Source organism: Eretmochelys imbricata, chromosome 9 (genome assembly GCF_965152235.1).
Source record: "Eretmochelys imbricata isolate rEreImb1 chromosome 9, rEreImb1.hap1, whole genome shotgun sequence".
In the NCBI taxonomy this organism is placed as follows: domain Eukaryota; kingdom Metazoa; phylum Chordata; order Testudines; family Cheloniidae; genus Eretmochelys; species Eretmochelys imbricata.
Window position 1 is genome coordinate 60762948 of NC_135580.1, and position 23070 is coordinate 60786017.

General features: G+C 47.9%; 2 protein-coding genes across 2 annotated transcripts; one reads left to right on the forward strand and one right to left on the reverse strand.

Moving 5' to 3' along the window:
* Positions 1-6663: 6663 nt before the first annotated feature.
* Positions 6664-12488, forward strand: PIN4 (peptidylprolyl cis/trans isomerase, NIMA-interacting 4). The gene is made up of 4 exons (XM_077826883.1): positions 6664-6817; positions 7050-7129; positions 7725-7844; positions 12157-12488. Exons 1-4 carry the CDS (start codon positions 6778-6780, stop codon positions 12313-12315), a joined length of 399 nt encoding a protein of 132 aa, XP_077683009.1. The 5' UTR covers positions 6664-6777; the 3' UTR covers positions 12316-12488.
* A 5343-nt stretch (positions 12489-17831) lies between these two features.
* On the reverse strand, positions 17832-22809 carry ERCC6L (ERCC excision repair 6 like, spindle assembly checkpoint helicase). The gene has a single exon (XM_077826402.1). It carries the CDS (start codon positions 22611-22613, stop codon positions 19014-19016), a length of 3600 nt encoding a protein of 1199 aa, XP_077682528.1. The 5' UTR covers positions 22614-22809; the 3' UTR covers positions 17832-19013.
* Between the last annotated feature and the right edge of the window lie 261 nt (positions 22810-23070).

Sequence of the window (23070 nt, forward strand, 5' to 3'; positions counted from 1 at the left end):
TCCTGGGCATGCTGGTATGGCCTGGGCAGGACAGAGCTATGTCTGTGGAGGCCAGGTCTGCTGGGTTAGGAACCCACCCTAGGCCTGGGGGGAGCAGCACAGGTGGGAGAGACTTCCATCACCTCTGATTGGCAAGAGCAGCCCCCAAGTGCACTGAACTGGCTGCCTCCTGGGAGACCCAGAGTAAGCAGTGACCCTGTGCCAGATTTCCGCCCCCCGCCCCAAGCTCACAGCGGTTAGCCACATCCTGCCAGCAGCATGCTGGGGCTCCAGGGGCAGGGAGTATGAACCACCCTGCTTCTAGGGCAGTGGTGCCCAAACTTTTCCTGTCCCGCCAGTAATGGAATCTGTCCACAAACCACCCCTGACCCCCACATTACTGCACAGTTGGCTCAGCAGAGGAGCTGGGGGCTGAACTGGGGATGGGGGTGGAGCTGGCTTGGGGGTGGAGAGGGAATGAAGGCAGAGCTGAGCTCAGGGTGGAGTGGAAGGGCTCTTCCTCCCTGCCTTTTGTGGGGGCTGGCCCAGGCCCAGCTGTGTGCCCCCAAATGTCTCTCTGCGTCGTCCCCCACCTTAGGGGACGCACACTGTTCTCGGCAGTGTGGCTGAAGAGGCTGGTGTGTGCAAATACACGCTGCCCTCTGCTGAACAGAATCAGACCTGCTCAGCTATGACTGGGAGCCGGAGATGAAGCTACTGACGCCTATGGAGATGCTCTTGGAAGTCCCGACCCCATTTAAGCCAGTGGGCGTTTTTCCATTGACCTCACTGGGCCAGGAATTGCCCTTCCTTGCTCGCCAGTGAACATACTGGCATTTGGCAACCCAGGGCCCTTCTCATGTGATGCTCCGGATAGCAGGTATACTGGGGGGGGGACAGGGGGACGGGACTTGTTGCCTAATTAATCACTGGGCTGGCATTCCCCTAGCAGGCACAACCATAAGGGGCATCCAGACCAGAGAGTTCACTGGCAGCTGGAAACATCTGCTGGGAGGAGATGCAGAGACACTGCAGATGGCAACTAAAAGGCAAGGGGCAGGAGCAGAGGGGCAAAGTGCCAGAATCAGCAGCACCTTTCCCAGGAATGACCCAACAGCAGGGGAATCGTAAAGACCCATTGAATCTGAGCCTGGGAATTGGGGTGAACTGAGGGCAGGACCCTGCTGTCTCTGAAAGCAGCCCCTCTAGTCTCCCACAGTGAGAGCAGAGCTGGGAGCACCAGCCACTCTGGCCCATCAGCATCTGGTCAAGGACAGTGGGAACGTCTCAGAGACTCAGCCAAAACTGGGAGATAGGCTGACCTCAGCCCTGCCGGTGAGGTGATCAAGCTCTTTAAGAGGTGCTGCTGGGGTGGGAGAGAAGAGGAGAGGGGATCATGAGGGGCAGCTCTCAGAGACAGCAGGGTCCCTTCCTCACACCGATTCAGAGGTTCAGATTTAATCAGTCTTTAGGCTTCCTCTCGTTTGTGTCTTTCCTGGGAAATCGCGAACCAATATATTACTAAAAATGTTTTTTCCCTTCCCCTAATACGTGTTCTCCTACTCTGTACAGATAGATCAGCCTAGAGCTGCCTTTTCACTGCACAGGGTCATAGCCGGGAACGCAGCTTTTTTTTACAGGCTTTTAAAACTCCAAGAAACAGAAGTACAAACATCTAGCTCAATGCAACTCCAAGGCTGCACAACTCAAAAAATACATACATACATAGAACAATCAGGAAAAGTAAAGGTGGGTTTTTTTCCAGGCAAGAGGAACTCAACCATTTCCTACAGAGGGAGCATTTTATATGATTGGTTAGAATGCTATATATCAGGGGTCGGCACACGAGCCAATTTTTACGGGCACGCTGCTGCCAGCCAGGGTCCCAGCCTACGCCCCCGCTCAGCCCGCTGCCGGCCTGGGTGAACGGAACCCTAGGCCAGCAGCAGGCTGAGCAGAGCCAGCGGCCAGGACCTCCACCGGTCTGGGGTTCTGTCCGCAGGTGTAGTGTATTAAATTTCTCCCCGTAGGAATGTGCTACTTGCAGAGCACCAGGACTGGCAGCCGTAATTAGTACACTGTAAGTAGCACATTCCTACGGGGAGAAATTTAATATACTACACCACAGTACAAACAGCTGGCCCACTTCCTGCCCCCTGACTGCGCTCTTAATAACCTCTGACCCATCCAACCTCCCCCTCCCCCCGCTCCTTGTCCTCTGACCACCCCCTCCTGGGAACCCCTGCCCGCTGACTGCCCCCCTCAGAACCCTCCACCCATCCAATCCCTCCTGCTTCCTGTCTCCTGTCTGCCCCGACCTCTATCCACTCCCCCAACCCCTGACTGGCCCCCCGGGACTCCCACGCCTATCCAACCACCCCTGTTCCCTGGCACCTTACTGTGCCAGTCCGAGCATCAAGACTGGCAGCCGTAAGTAGTACACCCTAAGTAGCATATTCCTATGGGCAGCAATTTAATACACTACACCTGTCCCCGCTCAGCCTGCTGACCGTCTGGAGTTCTCAAAATATGTTCTCTCACCCCTTATCAAAAATTACACTACAATTAGCCTAAAAACTTTGTATATTACAGTAATCGTTAAAAATGTATAATGTTAATAAATACAGAGGTTTGATGCAACAAAGTAGTCGTACTTATGTGCCTGTGCTTAATTTGTGTTTTCCATGATTTACCTTCTAAAAAAAATCAGGCAGGTCTCGCACCCCCAGAAAGGGCATCTTGCACCCCCAGGGGGTGCGTGCACCCCAGGTTAAGAACCACTGCACTAAACTGATAAGATCTGCATTTTAATTGAATTTTAAATGAAGCTTCTTAAACATTTTAAAAACCTTGTTTACTTTACATACAATACTAGTTTAGTTACATAATATAGACTTATAGAGAGAGACCTTCTAAAAACGTTAAAATGTATTACCGGCAGGCGAAACCTTAAATTAGAGTGACTAAATGAAGACTCGGCACACCATGTCTGAAAGGTTGCCGATCCCAGCTATATATGCTCTAAATTAGTCTCCATTAGGTACAATCTGGCTGAGTTAATATTGCTACAGCAACTTTTGTTTGGGCAGTTTCCGACCACTGTGCTCCAATTTTCACCCTTTCCACTCAATTAGTGAAGGTTTTTACATGTAATTTTCACTCTATCTGAAATGCATGTGTAGTTCCCATTTGCAGAACACCAAGGAGAGCACACTACTTAACAAATAATTATGACATACATTAGTTTTGCATTCTAGACAGGCTAAAACTAGAATTCTTTGAGTATGTCAACAAATGAGTAGTTGAAGAACCGTTGACATAATTCACTTGGAGTTTTCAAAAAGCCTCAAGCAACGTCCCTCAGAAGAAGCTATGAAGGAAACTAAGCAGTCTGGGGTGAGACGCAGAGTTCTGTCCTGGATCAGAGCGACGCCCCCGCCTTGTGTCCTGTGCTGTTCCCAAGAGCAGACTCTACCCCTTTTTCCTCCATGGGGTAGCAATGCAATATAGAGGGAAACTGAGGCACACATAGAAGCAATAAAAGTATTACAGAAAATTCTCACTTTGTCACAACTGCCACCAAGTATTACTGAGGCCAAGAGCTTAGCAGGCTGACATGGGCAATCTACAGTAGGATTAGGTAGGGTAAAAACATGTAAGGGAGATAATCTTCTGGCTTCAGGCTCTAGCCAGCTACTGACACAGATTTAGGAACACATGCAGCCTGTGAGCAGGTCATTCCTTAGTGCCTCCTACCGAGTTCCTCAGAGCCTCCCCCTTCCCCTGAAACAGCTGATGCTGGGATACTGGGCTAGCTGGGCCTCAGGACAGATCCAGAGTGGCAAGTCCTATGTTCCAATAAACCAACTTTGATTTGGGAAAGCCAGCCAAGCCCTGTTGTCCTAGTGAAACGTGCATGGCCTGGTTCCCTTCAACCCCTCACATGAGCAGTGGATGTGTGAAAGAATGAGGGGCACACTGTACCCTGTGTTACCTGTATGTGAGTTATGCAGAGAAGTATGGTATCTATACAAATGTGGCTGCTGTGTATTTTTCGGCATAGTGATTTATTATATGCATCCTATTCCTCAGGTGGAGGAGGCAAGGTGGGTGTAGCAGCGTATCCTACAAAGAGAGGTGAATCTAGGGCATAAACATAGGACTTGATCAAGTGATCAGATACCTACCACCCAAAGAACTAAAGCTACGAGTCAGAGGGAAGAGAAAGGGAGAGCTAGCAAGGTCTAGGGGCAAAAGCTCCGATGTCTCTCAGCTGGTGATAACAGCTTTCTCAAGTAGCAGCAGAGTAAAACTAACATTCTTGTCAGTTTAACTGGTGCACACAGGGATCTGGACAGCAGCTATGAAACTGACTGGGGTATTGTTAATTTCATTCTGCTGTTTCTTGAAAATGCCATGAAGGCCAGCAACCGCAGCAGCACTATCTACTGTCTACACACTGAAGGAGATAACGGTGCTCCAGTCACACGTCACAAAGTTTTATTTGCAGCCATAAGGACTATTATTATTATTGTTGATTATTTGTATTACAGTGGCATGTAGGAACCCCAGTCACAGACCAGGACCTTGTTGTGCTAGGTGCTGTACAAACACAGAACAAAGAGACTGGTCTTCCCTGAAGAAGCTGACAATCTAAGAAACTTAAAAAAAAAACAACAAGGTTAAATTCCACAGAAATTGATGGCTTTCGGTCCTTCATGCATCAGTGGCAAGTATGCAACACATTTCAGGTGCTGGCTAACTTGGGGTGGGGTCGTGTGGACCCTCCAAATGAGAATGGTGAAGATAAAGCCAGTGACTAATGTTATGCCTAGGAGTGTTCAACAGGGAAGAAATCTGGCAGTTCCCTAGGCCTGCCTTGTCCACACACACAAATTGCATCAATATAACTTAAGATAATTATACACTGGTTTACTTAAACTGATGCCAAAGACTGTGTGTAGACACACTGATACTGGTTTAAATCAGGCTCAGATCAGTTTAGCATAAATCAATTAGAAAGAGAGTTAAATAAAAAAATCAGCATCCACACAGGGTGGTTTATCTAAAAACATTTTAGGTTAAATCAGCAGTGCAACTTCTGTAGATAGATAAGGCCTCCATTTCAGGAGTCAGGTGAACTGAGCAGAAATTCCACTAACTGAAAGTCCCCTATATGCACCATTGCATACCTAGATAGTTATGTAACTGCTTTCTCTCCTTCCCTCAGCAGCACCTAGAAGCAAAATATCAACAGTGAAGGCATGACAATAATTTGACTCAATAATGCATCCTTTACAGCTGCAGTACACATGTTGCAACATTGCAAACAATTCTCCAAATTTTCAAAAAAGGAAGTAAAGCAGGGAAAAAGGCAGGTAAATATAAAGAATCTCCCTGAGATTGTAAGAGGCCCTTGTAGTAAGTGTGATAAAAATGTGAATGCTTAAGGTTTTTTTTTTTAGTTATTGAAAAGTAAAGCTTGACAAAATACAGTTCTCTCAAGGTGAGGAAGAGGAATGATATAAGGAATCACTTGTTATAAAATATGTTTGCCAAGCTAGTCCTGCTTATTGTTTTTATTTCTATAACACCTAGATGTGTGTTAAGTACTTTACAGCCTCCTAATGAGAGTTTAGGCACTCAGGCATTAGACGACTGGCAAGGCGCATACTCAGGATACGACGCCATAGAAGAGATCAGGAAACGTTTTCTTCTCATTGTCTCATCACCCTGCCCCACCTGCCCAGACAATCTGTACAGTGGGGGTGCCGAGAGCCATTGAACCAAACTGTAAACCCTGCATATGATGGAAACCACTTCAATTTAGGGGGTGCGGCAGCCCATTGTGGGGGGCTGGGCCTAGTCCCATGGTGGGGCAGAGAGGGGAAGGGCACTGGCCAAGGTCCAGTCCCATGGGGGGGGGAACGGGAGCTGGGTCCAGTCCCATGCGGGGGGGTGGAAACGGGCTGGGTCCAGTCCCATGGGGGGGGCAGAGAGGGGAAGGGCGCTGGCCAGGGTCCAGTCCTATGTGGGGGGGAACGGGGGCTGGGTCCAGACCCATGGGGGGAGAGGCAGAGAGGGGAAGGGCGCTGGCCGGGGTCCAGTCCCGTGGGGGGGGAAACGGGGGCTGGGTCCAGTCCCATGGGGGGGGAGACAGCGGGGGAAGGGCGCTGGCCGGGGTCCAGTCCCGTGGGGGGGGAAACGGGGGCTGGGTCCAGTCCCATGGGGGGGGAGGCAGCGGGGAAAGGGCGCTGGCCGGGGTCCAGTCCCGTGGGGGGGGAAACGGGGGCTGGGTCCAGTCCCATGGGTGGGGAGACAGCGGGGGAAGGGCGTTAGCCGAGGGCCAGTCCCGTGGCGGGGTAGGGTGACCAGATGAAACGGACAAAATATCGGGACAGGAGGAACAAAACAAACAAAAAAAGCGCCTGGAGCGGCCACGGCCGCAGTGCCGGGACAAGTGGGCTCCCGACCGAGGGACAAAGAACTAACAGTCGGGCCGGGAGGCCTGGTCGCCCTCGGCGGGCGGGGGAGGGGCAGGGCGCTGGCCGGGGCCGGGGCAGGGGGCCGGGGCCGGGGCGTCGTAGGAGCGAGCGGGGGTCTCGGGCGCTCCCCGCGCCGGGGTCTGTGCCGCGACCCAGGCTCGCAGCCGTTCCCCGAGCAGAGGCGCCTCGCCGCCGCCAGGCACTTAGCGCGGACAGCCCGGGCTCGGGGCGCGCCGCGCTCGCCGCCGGCTGGGGCCTGAGCGGGGCCCTCGCGCTCCCAGCGGCGTCGCGCGCGCGGCTCCTGGCTGCGGAGATGCCCCCCAAAGGGAAAAGCGGCGGGAAAAGAGGGAAGGGTGAGGCGGGGGCCTGTAGCGCCCCGAGGCGCGGGGAGGGGCGGCGGGCTGTCGTGTCCTGGTCTGGGGAGGGATAGAGGGGGATGGGGAGTCGCCCTGCTGGGAAGTCCATCGCCCGTTCCCTCAGCCCAGGGCAGCCCGTGTCCTCGCCAGGCGGGCCCGGGTCTGTGGCAGACCCTGGTGCCACCCCAGGAGCCGCGCCCGGCTAATGACGGTCTGGTTTGTTCCCAAGGAGGAGCCGCGGGCGGCGCGAGCAGTGGGGAGAGGCAGGCCCCGGCCCCGGCCCCGAAGGGCGGCGGCAGCTCTGTGAAGGTGAGTGGGGCGCGGAGGGGTAGCGGGGCTATAGGCCCATCTCCCCAGCTGCCGCCTTCCGCCAAGCACGTGGTGTGCCCAGGCGGCACGAGGCACAGGCTGTGGGCGCCCAGGCAGGGGCTGGGGCTCGGGCTCGGCCTGGCTCCGGGGTTCAGGGGTTCGTGCCGGCCCACATGGCGGCAACCCTCGACTGCCCAGTAAGATCCAGGGGGGTGAAGATGCCTCTCAGAGGCAGCTGCTAAGTGCAGTCTGCCTGCGTGACAGGGCAGTGGGACTGGGTGCAGTGCTTGGGACTGGGCTGCTGCCAAGCTGGTGTGCCACTTGCAGCAGTGGGAGGCAGGCTGGGCAGAGGACTGCCTGGCTCTGCCCTGGCTGCTGTTTGGGACAGCAATTGAACTGAATGTCCTGGGCTGGAGGTGGGAAGCCCTCCAATGGACTCAACTCTACGGTGGTGAGAAACACGCTGTGAGCTGCAGCAGTCAGGGCACAGTGGCACTGACAGGAGCCTATTCAGTTAACTGCAGTAAAATGACTGTTTTGTAGGGAGCTGAGCTGAGCCTCCAAAATGTAACTTCCCTCTGCTTTTGCATTCTAGGTTAGACACATTCTGTGTGAAAAGCACAGCAGAATCATGGAGGCCATGGAGAAACTGAAGTCTGGAGTGCGCTTCAGTGAAGTAGCCTCACAGTACAGTGAAGATAAAGCCAGACAAGGGGTACGTTTCACTGATTGTCAGGCTTGTGCTGACAGCTCTTAGGTGAAAAGAAAAGGAGTCCTTGTGGCACCTTAGAGACTAACCAATTTATTTGAGCATGAGCTTTCGTGAGCTCACGAAAGCTCATGCTCAAATAAATTGGTTAGTCTCTAAGGTGCCACAAGGACTCCTTTTCTTTTTGCGAATACAGACTAACACGGCTGTTACTCTGAAACCAGCTCTTAGGTGGACTACCTGATGTCAGGGAGGCACCATTGGCTAGTGTAGAGGTGGCTATACGGAGGCCCGTGAGCCACATGTGGCTTTTTTACAGTTAAAGTGTGGCTCGTGAAGCCCCCCCACCCACCCTCAGTCCCCCCATTCTCTGCCTACCAGACTGGGGCAGCAGGAGCTCCGGGCTTCTGCCTGTGGCAGAGTGGTGGGGCTAGGAGCTTTTGCCCTGCTAGGGGGCAGGGGGGTCTTGGGGCTTCATCCTTGCAGAAGGAACCTGCTGGGGCTGAAGCACCGGCAGGCACGCCCAGCTCTCGAACTTCGGAAGACTATCGTATGTGGCTCGGAGAGTCAGTAAATTTGGCCATCCCAATCTAGTCGTTAGCAGGAGACTGGGACTCTGGGAAATCTACCAAGTTCCATAGTACTTATAAGTGGTGTCATAGCACTTAGCGGATAAATGATGTTGCATTGGGAAGTCTCTTATGGACTTCTTGGATCTCCTGCTCTTCCTCTTTCCTTGAAATAAGAGTCTTTGGGTGGGCCATATTTCTCCACCTGCCCCATCAATCTGGTTTTGCAGGGAAATGCTCTGTCACAGAGGAGGGTGTTACAGTATGCACTCAAAGTACTTCAACTCCACATTAGTCTGATCCTCTCAGTAAACTCAATCCATAGCCAGACCCCCTTGACAGAACACTAGCTCTAGCTTTTTACTCCTAGGGGAATTCATCACCAAAAAATTTAAAATTCTGCTCACAATATTTTAAAATTCTGCATATTTTATTTGTCAAAATAACACAATGTAATCACGCCAGTTTCAGTTATTTTAGTAATTTATTTCAAAATGCTTGTCAGCAAGTATGTCTAACAATGCACAGAAAGGAGGAGTCATCCGGTGGCACCTTAAAGACTAACAGATTTATTTGGGCATAAGCTTTCGTGGGTAAAAAAACCCACTTCTTCAGATGCATGGAGTGGAAATTACAAATACAAGCATAAATATATATTGGCATATGAAGAGAAGGGAGTTACCTTACAAGTGGAGAACCAATGCTGAAGGCCAATTTAGTCAGGGTGGATGTTGTCCACTCCCAATAATTGATGAGGAGGTGTCAGTACCAAGAGAGGGAAAATTGCTTTTGTAGTGAGCCAGCCACTTCCAGTCCCTATTCAAGCCCAAATTGATGGTGTTAAGTTTGAAATGAATTGTAGCTCAGCAGTTTCTCTTTGAAGTCTGTTTTTGAAGTTTTTTTGTTGAAGAATGGCTACTTTTAAATCTGTTGTTGAGTGTCCAGGGAGACTGAAGTGTTCTTCTACTGGCTTTTGTATGTTACCATTCCTGAGATCTGATTTGTGTCCATTTATTCTTTTACATAGAGACTGTCCGGTTTGGCCAATGTACATGGCAGAGGGGCATTGCTGGCACATGATGGCATATATCACATTAGTAGATGTGCAGGTGAATGAGCTTCTGATGGCGTGGCTGGGTCCTATGGTGGTGTCACTAGAGTAGATATGGGGATAGAGAAGGCAACGCAGGGATTGGTTCCTAGGTTAGTGTTTCTGTGGTGTGGTGTGTAGTTGCTGGTGAGTATTTGCTTCAGGTTGGGGGGCTGTCTGTAAGTGAGGATTGGTCTGCCTCCCAAGGCCTGTGAGAGTGACGGATCGTTTGCAAACTTATCACCATCAATTTGGGCTTGAATAGGGACTGGGAGTGGCTGGCTCACTACAAAAGCCATTTTTCCTCTCTAGGTACTGACACCTCCTCATCAATTATTGGGAGTGGACAACTTCCACCCTGACTAAATTGGCCTTCAACATTGGTTCTCCACTTGTAAAGTAACTCCCTTCTCTTCATATGCCAATATATGTTTATGCCTGTATTTGTAATTTCCACTCCATGCATCGGAAGAAGTGGGTTTTTTTACCCACGAAAGCTTATGCCCAAATAAATCTGTTAGTCTTTAAGGTGCCACCGGACTCCTCATTGTTTTTGTGGTTACAGACTAACACGGCTACCTCTCTGTATTCTAACAGTACAGACGACAAAGATGCAGGAAATGTTTTTGATGGGTTAAATAAGCTGTTAATGCTCTAGGAAGACATCTGGAGTCGTGAATAGTTTTCTGAAAACATCTGCTTGATATGCAGCAGCAGTCGTCAAAAAAGCTAACAATGTTAGGAACCATTAGGAAAGGGATAGATAGTAAATATCATAATGCCACAGTATAAATCCATGGTGCCTTGAATATTGCATGCAATTCTGGTCACCCTAGCTCAAAAAAGATAATTAGAAATGGAAAAGGTCCAAACGACAAATTTGATTAGGGGTATGAAACAGCTTTCATATGAAGAGAGATTAAAAAGACAGACTGTACAGCTTGAAAAAGAGAAATTCCTGGGGGAATTCTGCGCACTGCGCATGTACAGAATTCATGTTCCCTGCAGATTTCTTTGCTTCCCCACAGAAAAATGACTTCTGATGGAGAAACAAAGGGAAATCCACAAGAGCGGTCATGTGCCCTTCCCTGGCAGCGCAGGCAGATTGGTTCGGGCGCCTGGAGCAGCTGGTAGAAACGTAAATCGCCACTGGGATGGGGTCGGGAGGCTGAGCAGTCATGCATGTAAGAGGGAGGGAGACACTCTGTCCCTCTTGCTTGCTATTGCGGCACGTTCGGTGTGGAGAGGCAGGGCTCTAGGGTGTTTCTGAGGAGGTAGGCGTGAGGCAGAGCAGAATGTAGCAGCTTGCCTGCTTAGTGAATTGTTCCCATTGTCTTTGTGAATTCCCCCAGGAGTATAAAACAGGTGTAAAAGTTTTAAGGCTCCTTTACATTGCCAGAGTGGTGTAAAGGACAGTATGGCCTTATAAATTCTTAAGGTGCTTTAGTGACTAGAACTGGTCTAAATTTTTTGGATTGAAAAAAAAATTCCTATCAAAATGTGCTCCATTGCCTGTTTGGTACTTACCTTCTTGGAAATGGTCAGTAACCAATATAAATTGTGAATTTGAGTCCCCAGCCCTCACTTGCTCTTCAGTTGCCTATGATGTAACACTGACCATATGGCTGCATATATTTGTTGACTAATAACTAGAAATAAAGGGTCAAACCTAGCTACATTATTATTTGACAAAGGGGGTTTGGGGATTTCTTCCAGTGCTCTGCACTCCCATTCTCCATCCATTGTATTGTAGTTTAAATAAATTACCAAAATAATTGAAACTGGCATGATTTTATTGCATTATTTTGACAAATAAAATGTGCAGAATTTTGTAGAACTTTAAAATATTGTGTGCAGAACTTTAAATTTTTTGGTGCAGAATTTTTAATACTTTGGCACAGTATTCCTCCAGGAGTAAAGAGACAACTAAGGGGGGAATATGATAAAGGTCTATACAATCATAAATGGTTTGGAGAAAGTGAGTAAGGAAGTGTTAAATGCCCCTTCACCTAAGAAGCTGGGTCACCCTATGAAATTAGCAGATAGCAGGTTTAAAACAAAAGGAATTACTTCTTGACACACTGCACAGTCAACCTGTGCTACTTGTTGCCAGGGGATGTTGTGAAGGCCATATCTAAATTTTAGAAAAGAGCTAGATAAGTTCATGGAGCATAGGTCCATTAGTGGCTATTAGCCAAGATGGCCAAGGATGCACCCATTTTGAGGGGGTCCCTAAGACTTTGATGCTGGGACTGGATGACAGAGAATGGATCGTTGATAATTGCCCTGTTCTGTTAATTTCCTTGAAGCATCTGTCATTGGCCACTGTAGGAAGACAGAATGCTGGGCTAGATGGACCATTGGTCTGACTCAGTTTAGCCATTCTTATGCTCTATTTTCTATAGGTTTTTATTCTGAACACATTGCCGTAGTATCTGATGATACTCTCATTCCACACACATCTGTGCAGTAGTAGACAGCTGCAAAGTTTAAGGGTCCAAGCACTGAATGGAAGAAGGTTATTTGTTCTTAAAAACCCTGTTTGTTGGATTTTTCTCTCTGCTTTATAGAAATGTTACGCACTCTGTCTCACAATGCAGCTCTGGGCATGTTTTGAAATGGGATACTCAGACCTGACCATTTTTGTTGACTCTTTCAGGGAGACTTGGGCTGGATGACCAGAGGTTCTATGGTGGGACCTTTCCAGGAAGCAGCATTTGCCTTGGCAGTCAGCAGTATGGACAAGCCAGTGTACACAGACCCTCCTGTCAAAACGAAGTTTGGATACCACATAATTATGGTTGAAGGGAGAAAATAAAATATAAAAAAGAGTGAAGCTGACACTTACAGTTCTATACAGTGAATAGGAACTTCCCAGCAGATTTGTTGTGGGAGTTGTTAGGGTTGGGGATATGTAGGACTCAGGAATCTGGACTAGTTTTGTAAATGGTTTGCACTAACAGGTGCCATAAATACCCAAGTATAAATCAGCTTAAGAGACTTGTGTTAAACATCTTTTGGGTGAAGTGTCTGCGAGCCAGTGTTGCTATGATCACTAATTAGCCAGCCAGAGTGAGGCCCTACATTCAGTTTAATGGCATTTGTCTGTAAGGTGATAACTTTTGAAAACCACATCTGATCAATTCCAAAATGTCAGGGGATGTTCCAAGCATTAATAGGCAAAATCCTATTGATCTGGGTAAAAACCAGAAAAGCCTGTTTTCAAGTCAAGGCCCCAGAGTGTCCATTTGGTACTGCAGGCAGAGGAAGCTCTCTGGCACTCTCTGCTGTTGCCCACATACATCACAAGCAGCAGTCACTAGACTCTAGTGACTAGAGCATCACACACTTAATTACTTATGTAGGTAGAGCTGTATACCCTTTCTCCAAACTCCCACCAATCCCCCTCAGACCCTCCAGAGTGCACACTCCCCAGACCTGCATTGAACTTAGAGCTCAGCCTCCAGGAGCAATTAAATGTGCAACCCTCTTACAAACCCATATTTGTAATCTGTTTCCTATCTCTTGAATCTGATGTATAGAGTACTTTGTTAGTGTGTTGGCTGTTGCTTTAGCAACATGCAAATGAGAAGCCAGCCATGTAGATGTTGGTGCTGGGAATAGAAGCATATTTAAAGTTGTCACTTTGGCCATACTTTCAGACAGGCTTTGTGCATTATTGGAGGCAAGAGCTTAGGTGCAGGAGCTGTGAAAGGAGGGAAGACTGCCTTTCCAAAGGTTACATGTAGCAAAATGTTAGACCCAGGCAGTCTGTTTTCCCTAACCTGGGTTTCTCAGGGGGAATTGAAATCTGGCCTCCCCTCAATTCAACCCTCAAAGATTCCACCACCAGCACTGTTCTTAAGAATAGAATGAGTCAGCACCTTTTGCATTCAGTATGACCTATTCCAGATGGGAAGTCATCTCAAGGCCCCACCTCACCACTGCTTGGTTTACAAAATATTTCAGTCAGTTACTCAAGCTAGGAGGCCTAGTTGTGTACATGCCTAAGAGTCCTTGCTATTCACATCAATAACATTGTGAAGTAGTATGGCCATAATGCTTCTCACTAAGGTCATTCTCAGTGAGACAAGTGGTTCAGAAATGAGTAACACAAATTAACATAAAAACCATACAACTCTAGTTAACCAAGCTTAACTGAACATGGTGCTGAAACACTGCAAAGCAGGCCAGCTCAGTTGTGAGTAGCCTTTCAGTGACAGGACCCCTTTGCATCTAGTTTGGCCTTTGAACTAGTTCTAATAGGGCAGATAGTAGCTGTTGATTGAAAGGTACTCCAAGAGATTTTTCAGCTGTTGAAGAACCATCTACAGCAGGGGTGGGCAAACTTTTTGGCCAGAGGGCCATAGTGGGGTTGCAAAACTGTACAGAGGGTCGGGTAGGGAAGGCTGTGCCTCCCCAAACAGCCTGGCCCTGCTCACTATCTGACCCCTCCCACTTCCCACTCCCTGACTGCCCCCCTCAGAACCCCCCACCCATCCAACCCCCCTGCTCCTTGTCCCTTGACCGCCCTCTCCCAGGACTCCACCCCCTGCTCCCTGACTGTCCCAATCCCTATCCACACCTCTGCCCCCTGGGACTCCCATGCCTTTCTAACTGCCCCCTGTTCCCTGTCTCCTGACGGCCCCCCAGAACCTCCACCCCATCCAACTGCCCTCTGACAGGCCCCCCCAGGACTCCCACACCTATCCAACTGCTCCCTGTCTGCCCCCTGGCTCCAGCCCCTTTACAATGCCACTCAGAGCAGCATGTCTGGCAGCTGCACTGCCCGGAGCCAGACACGCTGCTGCACTGCCCTGCAGGAGCATGCAGCCCTGCCACCCAGAGCGCTGCCTGTGTGGCTGCGGGGGGGAGAGGGGACAGCGGGGGAGGGTCCGGGGGCTAGCCTCCCCAGCCAGGAGCTCAAGGGCCGGGCAGGATGGTCCTGTGGGCCCAATGTGGCCTGCAGGCTATAGTATGCTCACCTCTGATCTACAGCTAACTGTTCTGCAGTGGACCTGGGGAACACCTTCTGCTGAAGGAATGGTGACAAGACAGCGATGCATTATCAGTGACTAGAGCAAAGCCACTGAAGAATGGGAAGGACAGAGGGTGGGTAGAGATGACAGTTTTGGCAACTGGAGTAGGGGTGTGATGGAAGCACATCAGATGCCCATGGGAGGGTTTGGCAATTGGGGGCAGAGAAGTTTGGTTACTGTACTTCTGACACATGGTGGTTCTGACTCTTGTGTTCCACTGCCACAATGAACCTTCTCCATAACACAATAAGGGAGAGTGACCCTTTGCAATGTGGGACATGATTTTCCTCACACTGGCATCTCTGCATTGCCCTGGATGTCCCTTCTTCACTCCTTCCTTGTGCAAAAGGAAAGAATCCAAGTACAGTTGGGCAGAGACAGCCTTGAGTGGTAGGAAAGTACCAGAGTGGAGCAGTGCAATTCATTGCTGTCAGGGCACAGTGGCTCTGCTTGGTGCTTAGATGGCACAGTAGTAGTAATCTTGGATTGCATGGAATAGACAGCCATCTCAAGCCAGAAGGGCATAGATGACTGAGAAGTAGCTAGCACCTGCCCCCACAACCACATGCCAGATTTTGATCTCCAACCCACACCTGTAATTTCCACTGAAGGTGCAGGAATTGTCCACATGTTCCAGGGCAGAATTTGGGCCACATTATTTAATATGGGAGATGGGTTAGATAAGCACACAGGTACTATGATACTAAGTGTGCAGCTAGCTGGCTCTACCACTGACTTGTGTAGTTAGGACAAGCTATTTGTGCACCTCTAAGAACCAGGATGGTTATACTTACCACAGACATGCAGGAAGCAGGGTTGTACAGCAGTGGTTCTCCACGAGGGGTACACATACCCCTAGAGCAGGGGTCGGTAACCTTTCAGAAGTGGTGTGCCAAGTCTTCATTTATTCACTTTAATTTAAGGTTTCGCGTGCCAGTAATACATTTTAACATTTTTTCGAAGTTCTCTATAAGTCTATATATTATATAACTAAACTATTGTCATATGTAAAGTAAACAAGGTTTTCAAAACGTTTAGGAAGCTTCATTTAAAATTAAATTAAAATGCTGATCTTATGCCGCCGGCCCGCTCAGCCTGCTGCCGGCCTGGGGTTCCGTTCACCCAGGCTGGCAGCAGACTGAGTGGGGCCTGTGGCCGGCACCCCCGCTGGCAAGGGGCTGGCAGCCAGAACCCCAGACTGACAGCGGGCTGAGGGAGGCCAGCAGCCGGGACCCCAGACCAGCAGTGGGCTGAGCAGCTCAGCCCACTGCCACTCAGCCCGCCGCTGGTCTGGGATCCCAGCCCTGCCTACATAGAGTGGGTATCTACCTTCTCCCTGGTTCTAGCCCATTCTCTTCCTCTCTCTCTGCACTGAGCAGAGGGTGGGAGTGCACTGAGCACAGGGCTGGGGGTGAAGGAGCAGGCTGGGGGTTGGGATGTAGGACCTGGCCAAGACCTAGAATGAGGGAGGAGGCTCAGGGTTGGGGCAGGAGGTTTGGGTGTGGAGTGCTTACCTGGGCAGCTGCCATTTGGTGCAAGAGCTCGTTTGGTGCTCAGGGTGGGGGTTGGAATGTGGGGGGGTGCAAGAGTCAGGGCATGGAGTGTGGAGGGTGCAGGAGTCAGGGCAGAGAGCTGGGGGCATGTGAGGGGGTGCAGGAGTCAGGGCGTGGGGGGGCTGGCTATGTGTGTGGGGTGCTGGAGTCAGGGCTGGGGTCGTGGGAGGTGCAGGGGTCAGGGCAGGGGGCATGGGCTAGGGGCATGGGGGTGATCCCAGCCCCTGCCCAGAGCGGCTCACAGCAGGGGGCTGGAGGGGATATGCCCTGATTCCACCCCCACCTCTTCTCTGCCTCCTCCCTGAAGCAGGGAGTGCTTGGCTCCGCTTCTCCCCCTCCCTCGCAAGGGCCATCAGCTGACCAAGGGCAGGGAGGGAGAGAAGGAGGGGCAAGAACCCAGCATACTAGGGGAAGAGGCGGGGGAGGGGGGACCTTGCCTGCCCTGCAGCAGTAGCTGGCAGAACCAAGCTTCTTCACCCTGTCCCCATGGGGTCGTGGGGTGGGGGTGGGGGAGAAGAGTGGGCCGGAGCGGGCAGAATTTTTAATGGCACGCTGCTGCCTGCCGGGGTCCTGGCCACCGGCCCCCCTCAGCACACTGCTGGCCTGAGTTTGGCAGCAGGCTGAGCGGGGCCAGCACCGGGGACACAGCAGGCAGCAGCGTGCCATTAAAAAAATCAGCTCATGTGCTGTCTTTGGCAAGCGTGCCATAGGTTACTGACCCCTGCCCTAGCGGTACACAGTTCTTCCAGGGGGTACATCAATTCATATCGATATTTGCCTAGTTTTATAACAGGCTACATAAGAAGCACTAGCGAAATCAGTACAAAGAAATTTCATATAGACAATGACTTGTTTATACTGCTCTACATACTATACACTGAAATGTAAGTCCAATATCTATATTCCAATTACTTTGTTTTATAATTATATGGTGGAAATGAGAAAGTAAGCAATTTTTAAGTAACACCATGCTGTGACACTTCTGTCTTTTTAGGTCTGATTTTGTAAGCAAGTAGTTTTTAAGTGAGGTGAAACTTTAGTTATGCAAGACAAATCAGACTCCTGAAAGGTGTACAGTAGTCTGGAAAGGTTGAGAGCCACTGCTGTACAGCACTTCTCTTAGGAAACGAGGACATCCAGAACCCAGCTAAATTTCCTTGTCAATACTCCAGAGTCAGAAACTGGGTCAGACTGGAAATAAGGTGTAATTTTTAGCCATTTGGAACAATTTACCAAGGGTCATGGATTCGCCATCACTGACAATATTTAAATCAACATTGGATGTTTTTCTAGAAGATCTGCTCTAGGAATTGGTTTGGGGAAGGTCTATGGCTTGTGTTATACAGGAGATCAGAGCAGATCGTAATGGTCCCTGCTGGCCTTGGAATCTATGAAACTGGCAACCAAACTTAGGACATCTTTGTGCCTAGTTTTCAGAGACTGATCATCAAGATGCATGGCTACTCACTATCTCTGGCAAAAGTCACAGACCTATTGTCTCACAGCACAAGACAACTACAAATGCAGTCCACACAAGTGAAATTTAAGTTAACTCCTGCTTGGATGTTGGGCTGGTCTGTCTAAGCAAAGGCTGAAAGCTGGGCTATGGCCCATGCCCCTATAAATGTGTTAGTCTCTAAGATGCCACAAGGACTCTGTTTTTATTCCATAAACAAGTGAATGACTCTTCAGTAACTATGCTCAGACAGATGCCCCCCTTAATGTGGTATGGAGAGAAGGCACATCTGATCTTCCAAACAGACTGCAAGGGGGCACAGCAGCCAGGAGGCTTGTCCTCATTTGAGCCTCTTGTAGGAGGGGACATGCAGATTGTTGCCTAGTCCCACATTTAAGTTCATGTCAGAGCATGAGCCTAACCCTGGAAAGAGATGTAGCTCAATTACAACAAACGTGTATTTTGGCTACAAGGATTTAGGAAAAGAGCTCTTGTCCCACATCCCCCCTCCGCAACAGCTAGAGGGGTAGCCATAGGACAAGGCAGCATCTACCAAGACAGTGTACCAGCCTGCGCCCACCACCAGATGCTCCCAATGTGGCAGTGCTTTGCTCTCTCCCATCTTCCCAGGAAAGGCAACTTAAATCCACAGCAGTAGCTGGATGGGTTGAAGCTACTCCTGACTGTTCTGCAGGTGTCTGTGCCAAGAAGAAAAGTTCAGTAATCCCCCCATGGGAAGTTTGGGGCAGATACACAGCACTCCTAACATAGTTAATGAGGCATAACATCAGGGACACAAGTGAGTAGCAATGGGTAACATAGAACCCTTGTACTAGCACAGTTCAGGGGCTCAGCAGTAACAGTAGTTTCCCAGCATTAAATCAGATGCCTCAATGACCGACATAGGCTGCAACTGTGAAGCCAGTTTTCCATGCTTTAGTAATCAAGCCTCCCTCGGTCTACGGAGGGACAAAATGTATTGACCAAACTTGAAGGGAAAAGTATAAAACACAGAGGCAAGTTAGTATACTGCAAGTAAGACAGACATGGAGTATAGAAAGTAATTGTTTCTCTTTTTTTAAACTTTAAACATTTTTCTAAACATACAATTAGTGACTTTTTGCCTTTGTGAACTGCATGCAAAATAAATACCCTTCTCTCCAGCACCCAAGTGGAAGTTACAAACTGCTCTTGAAACAATACCTTGCTCAGAGATGCAATTGTAATATTTGCTCTATCCTCTTTAAAAAAATTGAGTATGTTTACCTCCCAAGTCTCTTTTGTAGTTTTAGTCTCACCTCACTGTAGCTTCTGTCAGTGCCAGCCTTTTAAAAAAGTCAAATTTTGTCCATTATCCAAGTCAATTCGGTAGCTTAGATAAAAGGTGGTTTTTTTGGGTCCTTCCCCTCAGAAAAAGTGAGATTGGGTTTGCGATTGTTCTTTTGGGAATTGACTTGTAACCAAGTCCTCACCTCTGCGATAGTTGTTTATACAAATTTAAAGTTATAAGCATAACTTCAGGATCTCCATTTTTTATGTCAAGAGCTTGCAGGAAACAGTTCAATGCATCTTGTAGTTTTCCATTGTCTTTCAGTTTCTTCCCACACTCTATCAGGGCATCATAATTATCTGGTGCATGAAGAGAATCTACAATAGTCGGATTATCTTTCTGGCCTGCACTCTCCTTTGAAAAGCAGTCCATTTGCTCACCAGATAGCAGCTCAGGATCACCAGTCGATTCCTCTTGAGGCTCTTCCTCAATATCTGCCTCAGATATGACAGATTCTGTATCATCTAAATAACTGGTTGTACCTTCTGTATCAAGTGTTTCTCCAATAGGTTCTTCCTCAGGCTCCACACTATGCTCTTCAGCTTCTTCTACCACAAGTTCTTCTTGTACCTCATCACTATCCTCTGTTTGGCTGAGAGCTCCTATGGTTTCTTCAATATCCTCAACCTCGTCCAACACTGCAATAATAAGAGATCTTCTAGAAGCTGTAGACTTGTTTCCTCTTGGGGAAAAAATGGGGTTTACTATAGATTTATCACATTTAGGAGTAGATGAACTAATCCCCACCAGAGATGGACATAGAGGGCTGTTTAAGGGAGAGGACATTTTTTCAGGCGGATTTTCATCCAAAATCATGACTGAATTATCTTCATCTTCACTATCAGAAACAATTCTTCTCGCCCGCTTCTTTTTGCCAATAGGCATGTCATCACCACTTTCCATCAAGGCTTCACTCACTGGTATAGAGTCATTTAGGTTATCCATGGCTACGTTACAGGAATTCCCAAAGTTGTCATCTTCTCTTACCCAAGAAGTCATTGCAGAACTACCATGGTTTCCTACTTGGAGATGAAAGCCTGTGTTTTCTGTGTACTCCAGTAATTTTTCCCTTTTTGAGATGTCTTGCTGTCCATCTTCAGAGTCTTCCAAAACAAGATTGAAGTCAGCCTGATACTGAGAAGATGCGACAGATGTAGCCTCCAAACTGGCTTCACTCACATGAGACTTCTGGAGTCCACTAGGGAATTCTGACATGACATTCAATAGACTTTTGGATGCTCCTGGAGAAGCTAGCTCAGGATTTTCATTCCCATCATCTTCTGGGTCATAAGGATCATGAGTTTGAAGTGACATTTCTGCATTTCTGTATCTTTTAGGATCATCGGCAAAGACAGATCCATTAAACGAAGGCTGTGAAAAGAGCGAAGAGGTAATTTGGACATCGTTTATGCTTTGTGAGCGATGAGAGTGTCTTCTTGATTCAGGACTATGACTCTCTTTGTTAACAAATGAGTAAACTCCAAGGGAATAAGGTATAAAATTTGGATCAAGTTTTTGTTCAGGTTCATGTATATTGGATTGTTTCAATACCTTACTGCTAGTATGCAATTCATTAACATCCATATTAGACACATCCTGTGCAGACTTCTCTTCCTCTGAATCCACAATAAGCAAACTTGTCATTCTAGCACTGACATTAGCAACATCTTCATCCTCTGTAAGATCAACAGCTTCATCATTTGCAGGTTCAACTAATACAGGTGGTGAAATAAAGTGATTTGTGTTAAACTCTGGTGATTTATTTTTTGGTTGTGAAGACGATACTGTTGGTCTCAGCCATGCTCCCTCAGTATCACTTTTGATTCTCCCCATCAATTGGTCTTTGAGCTGAGATTCTAACTGGACCAGCTCTTGGGCCTTCTGTACCCTTTGTTGAATATACTGATGAGCGTCTTCATTTTCAGCCTGTTCTTCTTGAGCTATTTCTCGTGTATACATTAAGTCATGATCCGAAATGCCAAACATTTCCAGCGAGTGCAGATAAGCAATATGTTCATCCAGCTCTAAGTCAGTCTTTCTTTGGGTGGCATGCAAGGACTGCAGCTGAATCTGCGTTGCAGAGGTTCGAGTGTCTCCCAACGTAAAGAGCTCCCTTAATTCCTGTTTAGTGAAATACCTAAATGGGTTCTTTTTGTCACCAGTAGTTTGTCTTATTAATGAATCCTTGAAGACTTGTCGCCTATATATTTTTTCTTCTACTGTACCACAGGTAATCAGCCTATAAATTACTACATTTTCTTTTTGTCCAATCCTATAAGCTCTGTCCACAGCTTGGGCATCAGTAGCTGGATTCCAGCTGGGATCAAAGATCACCACTCTGCTAGCTGCCGTTAAGGTTATGCCAACACCACCTACTTGCGTAGTAAGCAAGAAGACAGAGTAATCCTTATTACTCTGAAACACACCAATCCTCCTTTCTCGTTCCACTAAGTGTGTCACTGTTCCATCAATACGCATGGTCCTAAAATGTCTGTGAGTTAAAATGCGCTCCAAGATATCCAGCATTTTTCTTGATTGAGAAAATACCAAAGTTCTATGCCCCTCCTCTTGCAGCCTTTCTAGAAGTCCCATGAGGAACATCAATTTTCCAGACTCTTGAATCAGAATCTCATCAGAGAGATGATCAATTTTGTTAGTTCCTGAAAATGCACCCCCTTCATTCTCATCATCCTGCTCAGGGTAACCACCTCCTTCCAAGCCAAGCTGGCTACATGCTCGTGCTGACAACAACCTGGGGTGATCACATAGTTTCTTTAAGACATTCAGCTCAGCCAAAGGCGACCGTGTTGTCATTAACACCTCCTTCACATGATCCAAAGAGAGAAAGTTCCTGTATATTTCTTCTTGAACTGGTGCTAAATACACCCACACAATGAAGTCATTTTTCCTGGTAAGAGAGGGCATTACAGGAGCAATGTTCTTACTCTGATCTTCAGGAAGATGGGTTTTAACTTTGTCAGAATTGTACTTCTTTTGTATGTCTTCTTTAGTTCTTCGGAGAAAGTATGGCTTTATAATGGTCATTAGATTTTCAGAGATCTTAAGTCCAAGTGCTTTCTCTCCTGGAGTCGCATCTTTCTCCCTTGCCCTTGTAATAGGATTCTCATATTCCATTTTAAAGGTCTTCGCTGTTCCTAGGAGGGACCCCTGACATGCAAAGTCAAACAAGGACCACATCTCACGCAGATTATTTTGGACTGGTGTCCCTGTGAGGAGGATGCGATTTTTTGCAGGAATAGCATATACAGATTTAGTGGTTTTAGCAGATGGGGACTTAATTTTATGGGCTTCATCAAGAATAATATAGTCCCAGACAAATTCTCGTCCACTAAGGCTAGAAAGCTGTTGCCAGTTATTGATCAGCATTTGATATGTTGTGATCACTATGCCATTCTTTCTTTGGATTCTCTCTAGTTTTCTGTTACGCTCAGTCTTGCTGGTGCCATGAAAGTCTTTCACCCTCAGTCCTGGAGTCCACTTAGTAAACTCTCTCATCCAGTTGCTAACAAGGGTGGTTGGCATGACTAGCAGTACAAACTGTATGAGTTCAGCATCAAACATCCCAGAAAGGAGTGCAATGATCTGGATAGTCTTTCCCAAACCCATGTCATCTGCCAATATACCTCCTCGCCTTCCATCACGGTAGAGACTGTATAGGAAGGCCACGCCTTCTCTCTGATACTCAAAGAGTTTGTTGTGCATCTCTCCATAGATCATTAGACCACTGTTACATACATCCACGAATCCCTCCTCTTCCTCTGTGGCAAGTGCCAGCTCTGCAAGTGTTTCCTCAAGCCTTTTGATTCTGCTTCTCAGCTTTTCACTGGGATGAATTTCATTTGCAAGGTTGAAGAGTTTAAGAGACTCTTCCAGATTTCCATTCCTGGCCTCTTCTTTTGCCTGAGTCACATACCTGTAGAACACAAAACAAAGGAGCAGTGTTTGCAGGAGTCAAACAATTAACACAAACATGCATAAGTCCATTTGTTTTAACATAATTAAGTCTGATGTTTGTATAGCAATTTGAATATATTAACTGCCCAAGAACTTCATTATAGCAGAACAGCTTCTCTGCCATAGTTAAGGTGAAGACCAGCTTTCTGTTTAAAAGCTTGACTGTTTAAGTGCTCTAAACTCCACACAGTTAATCGGATTGCCTTGAAATGTAGTGTTC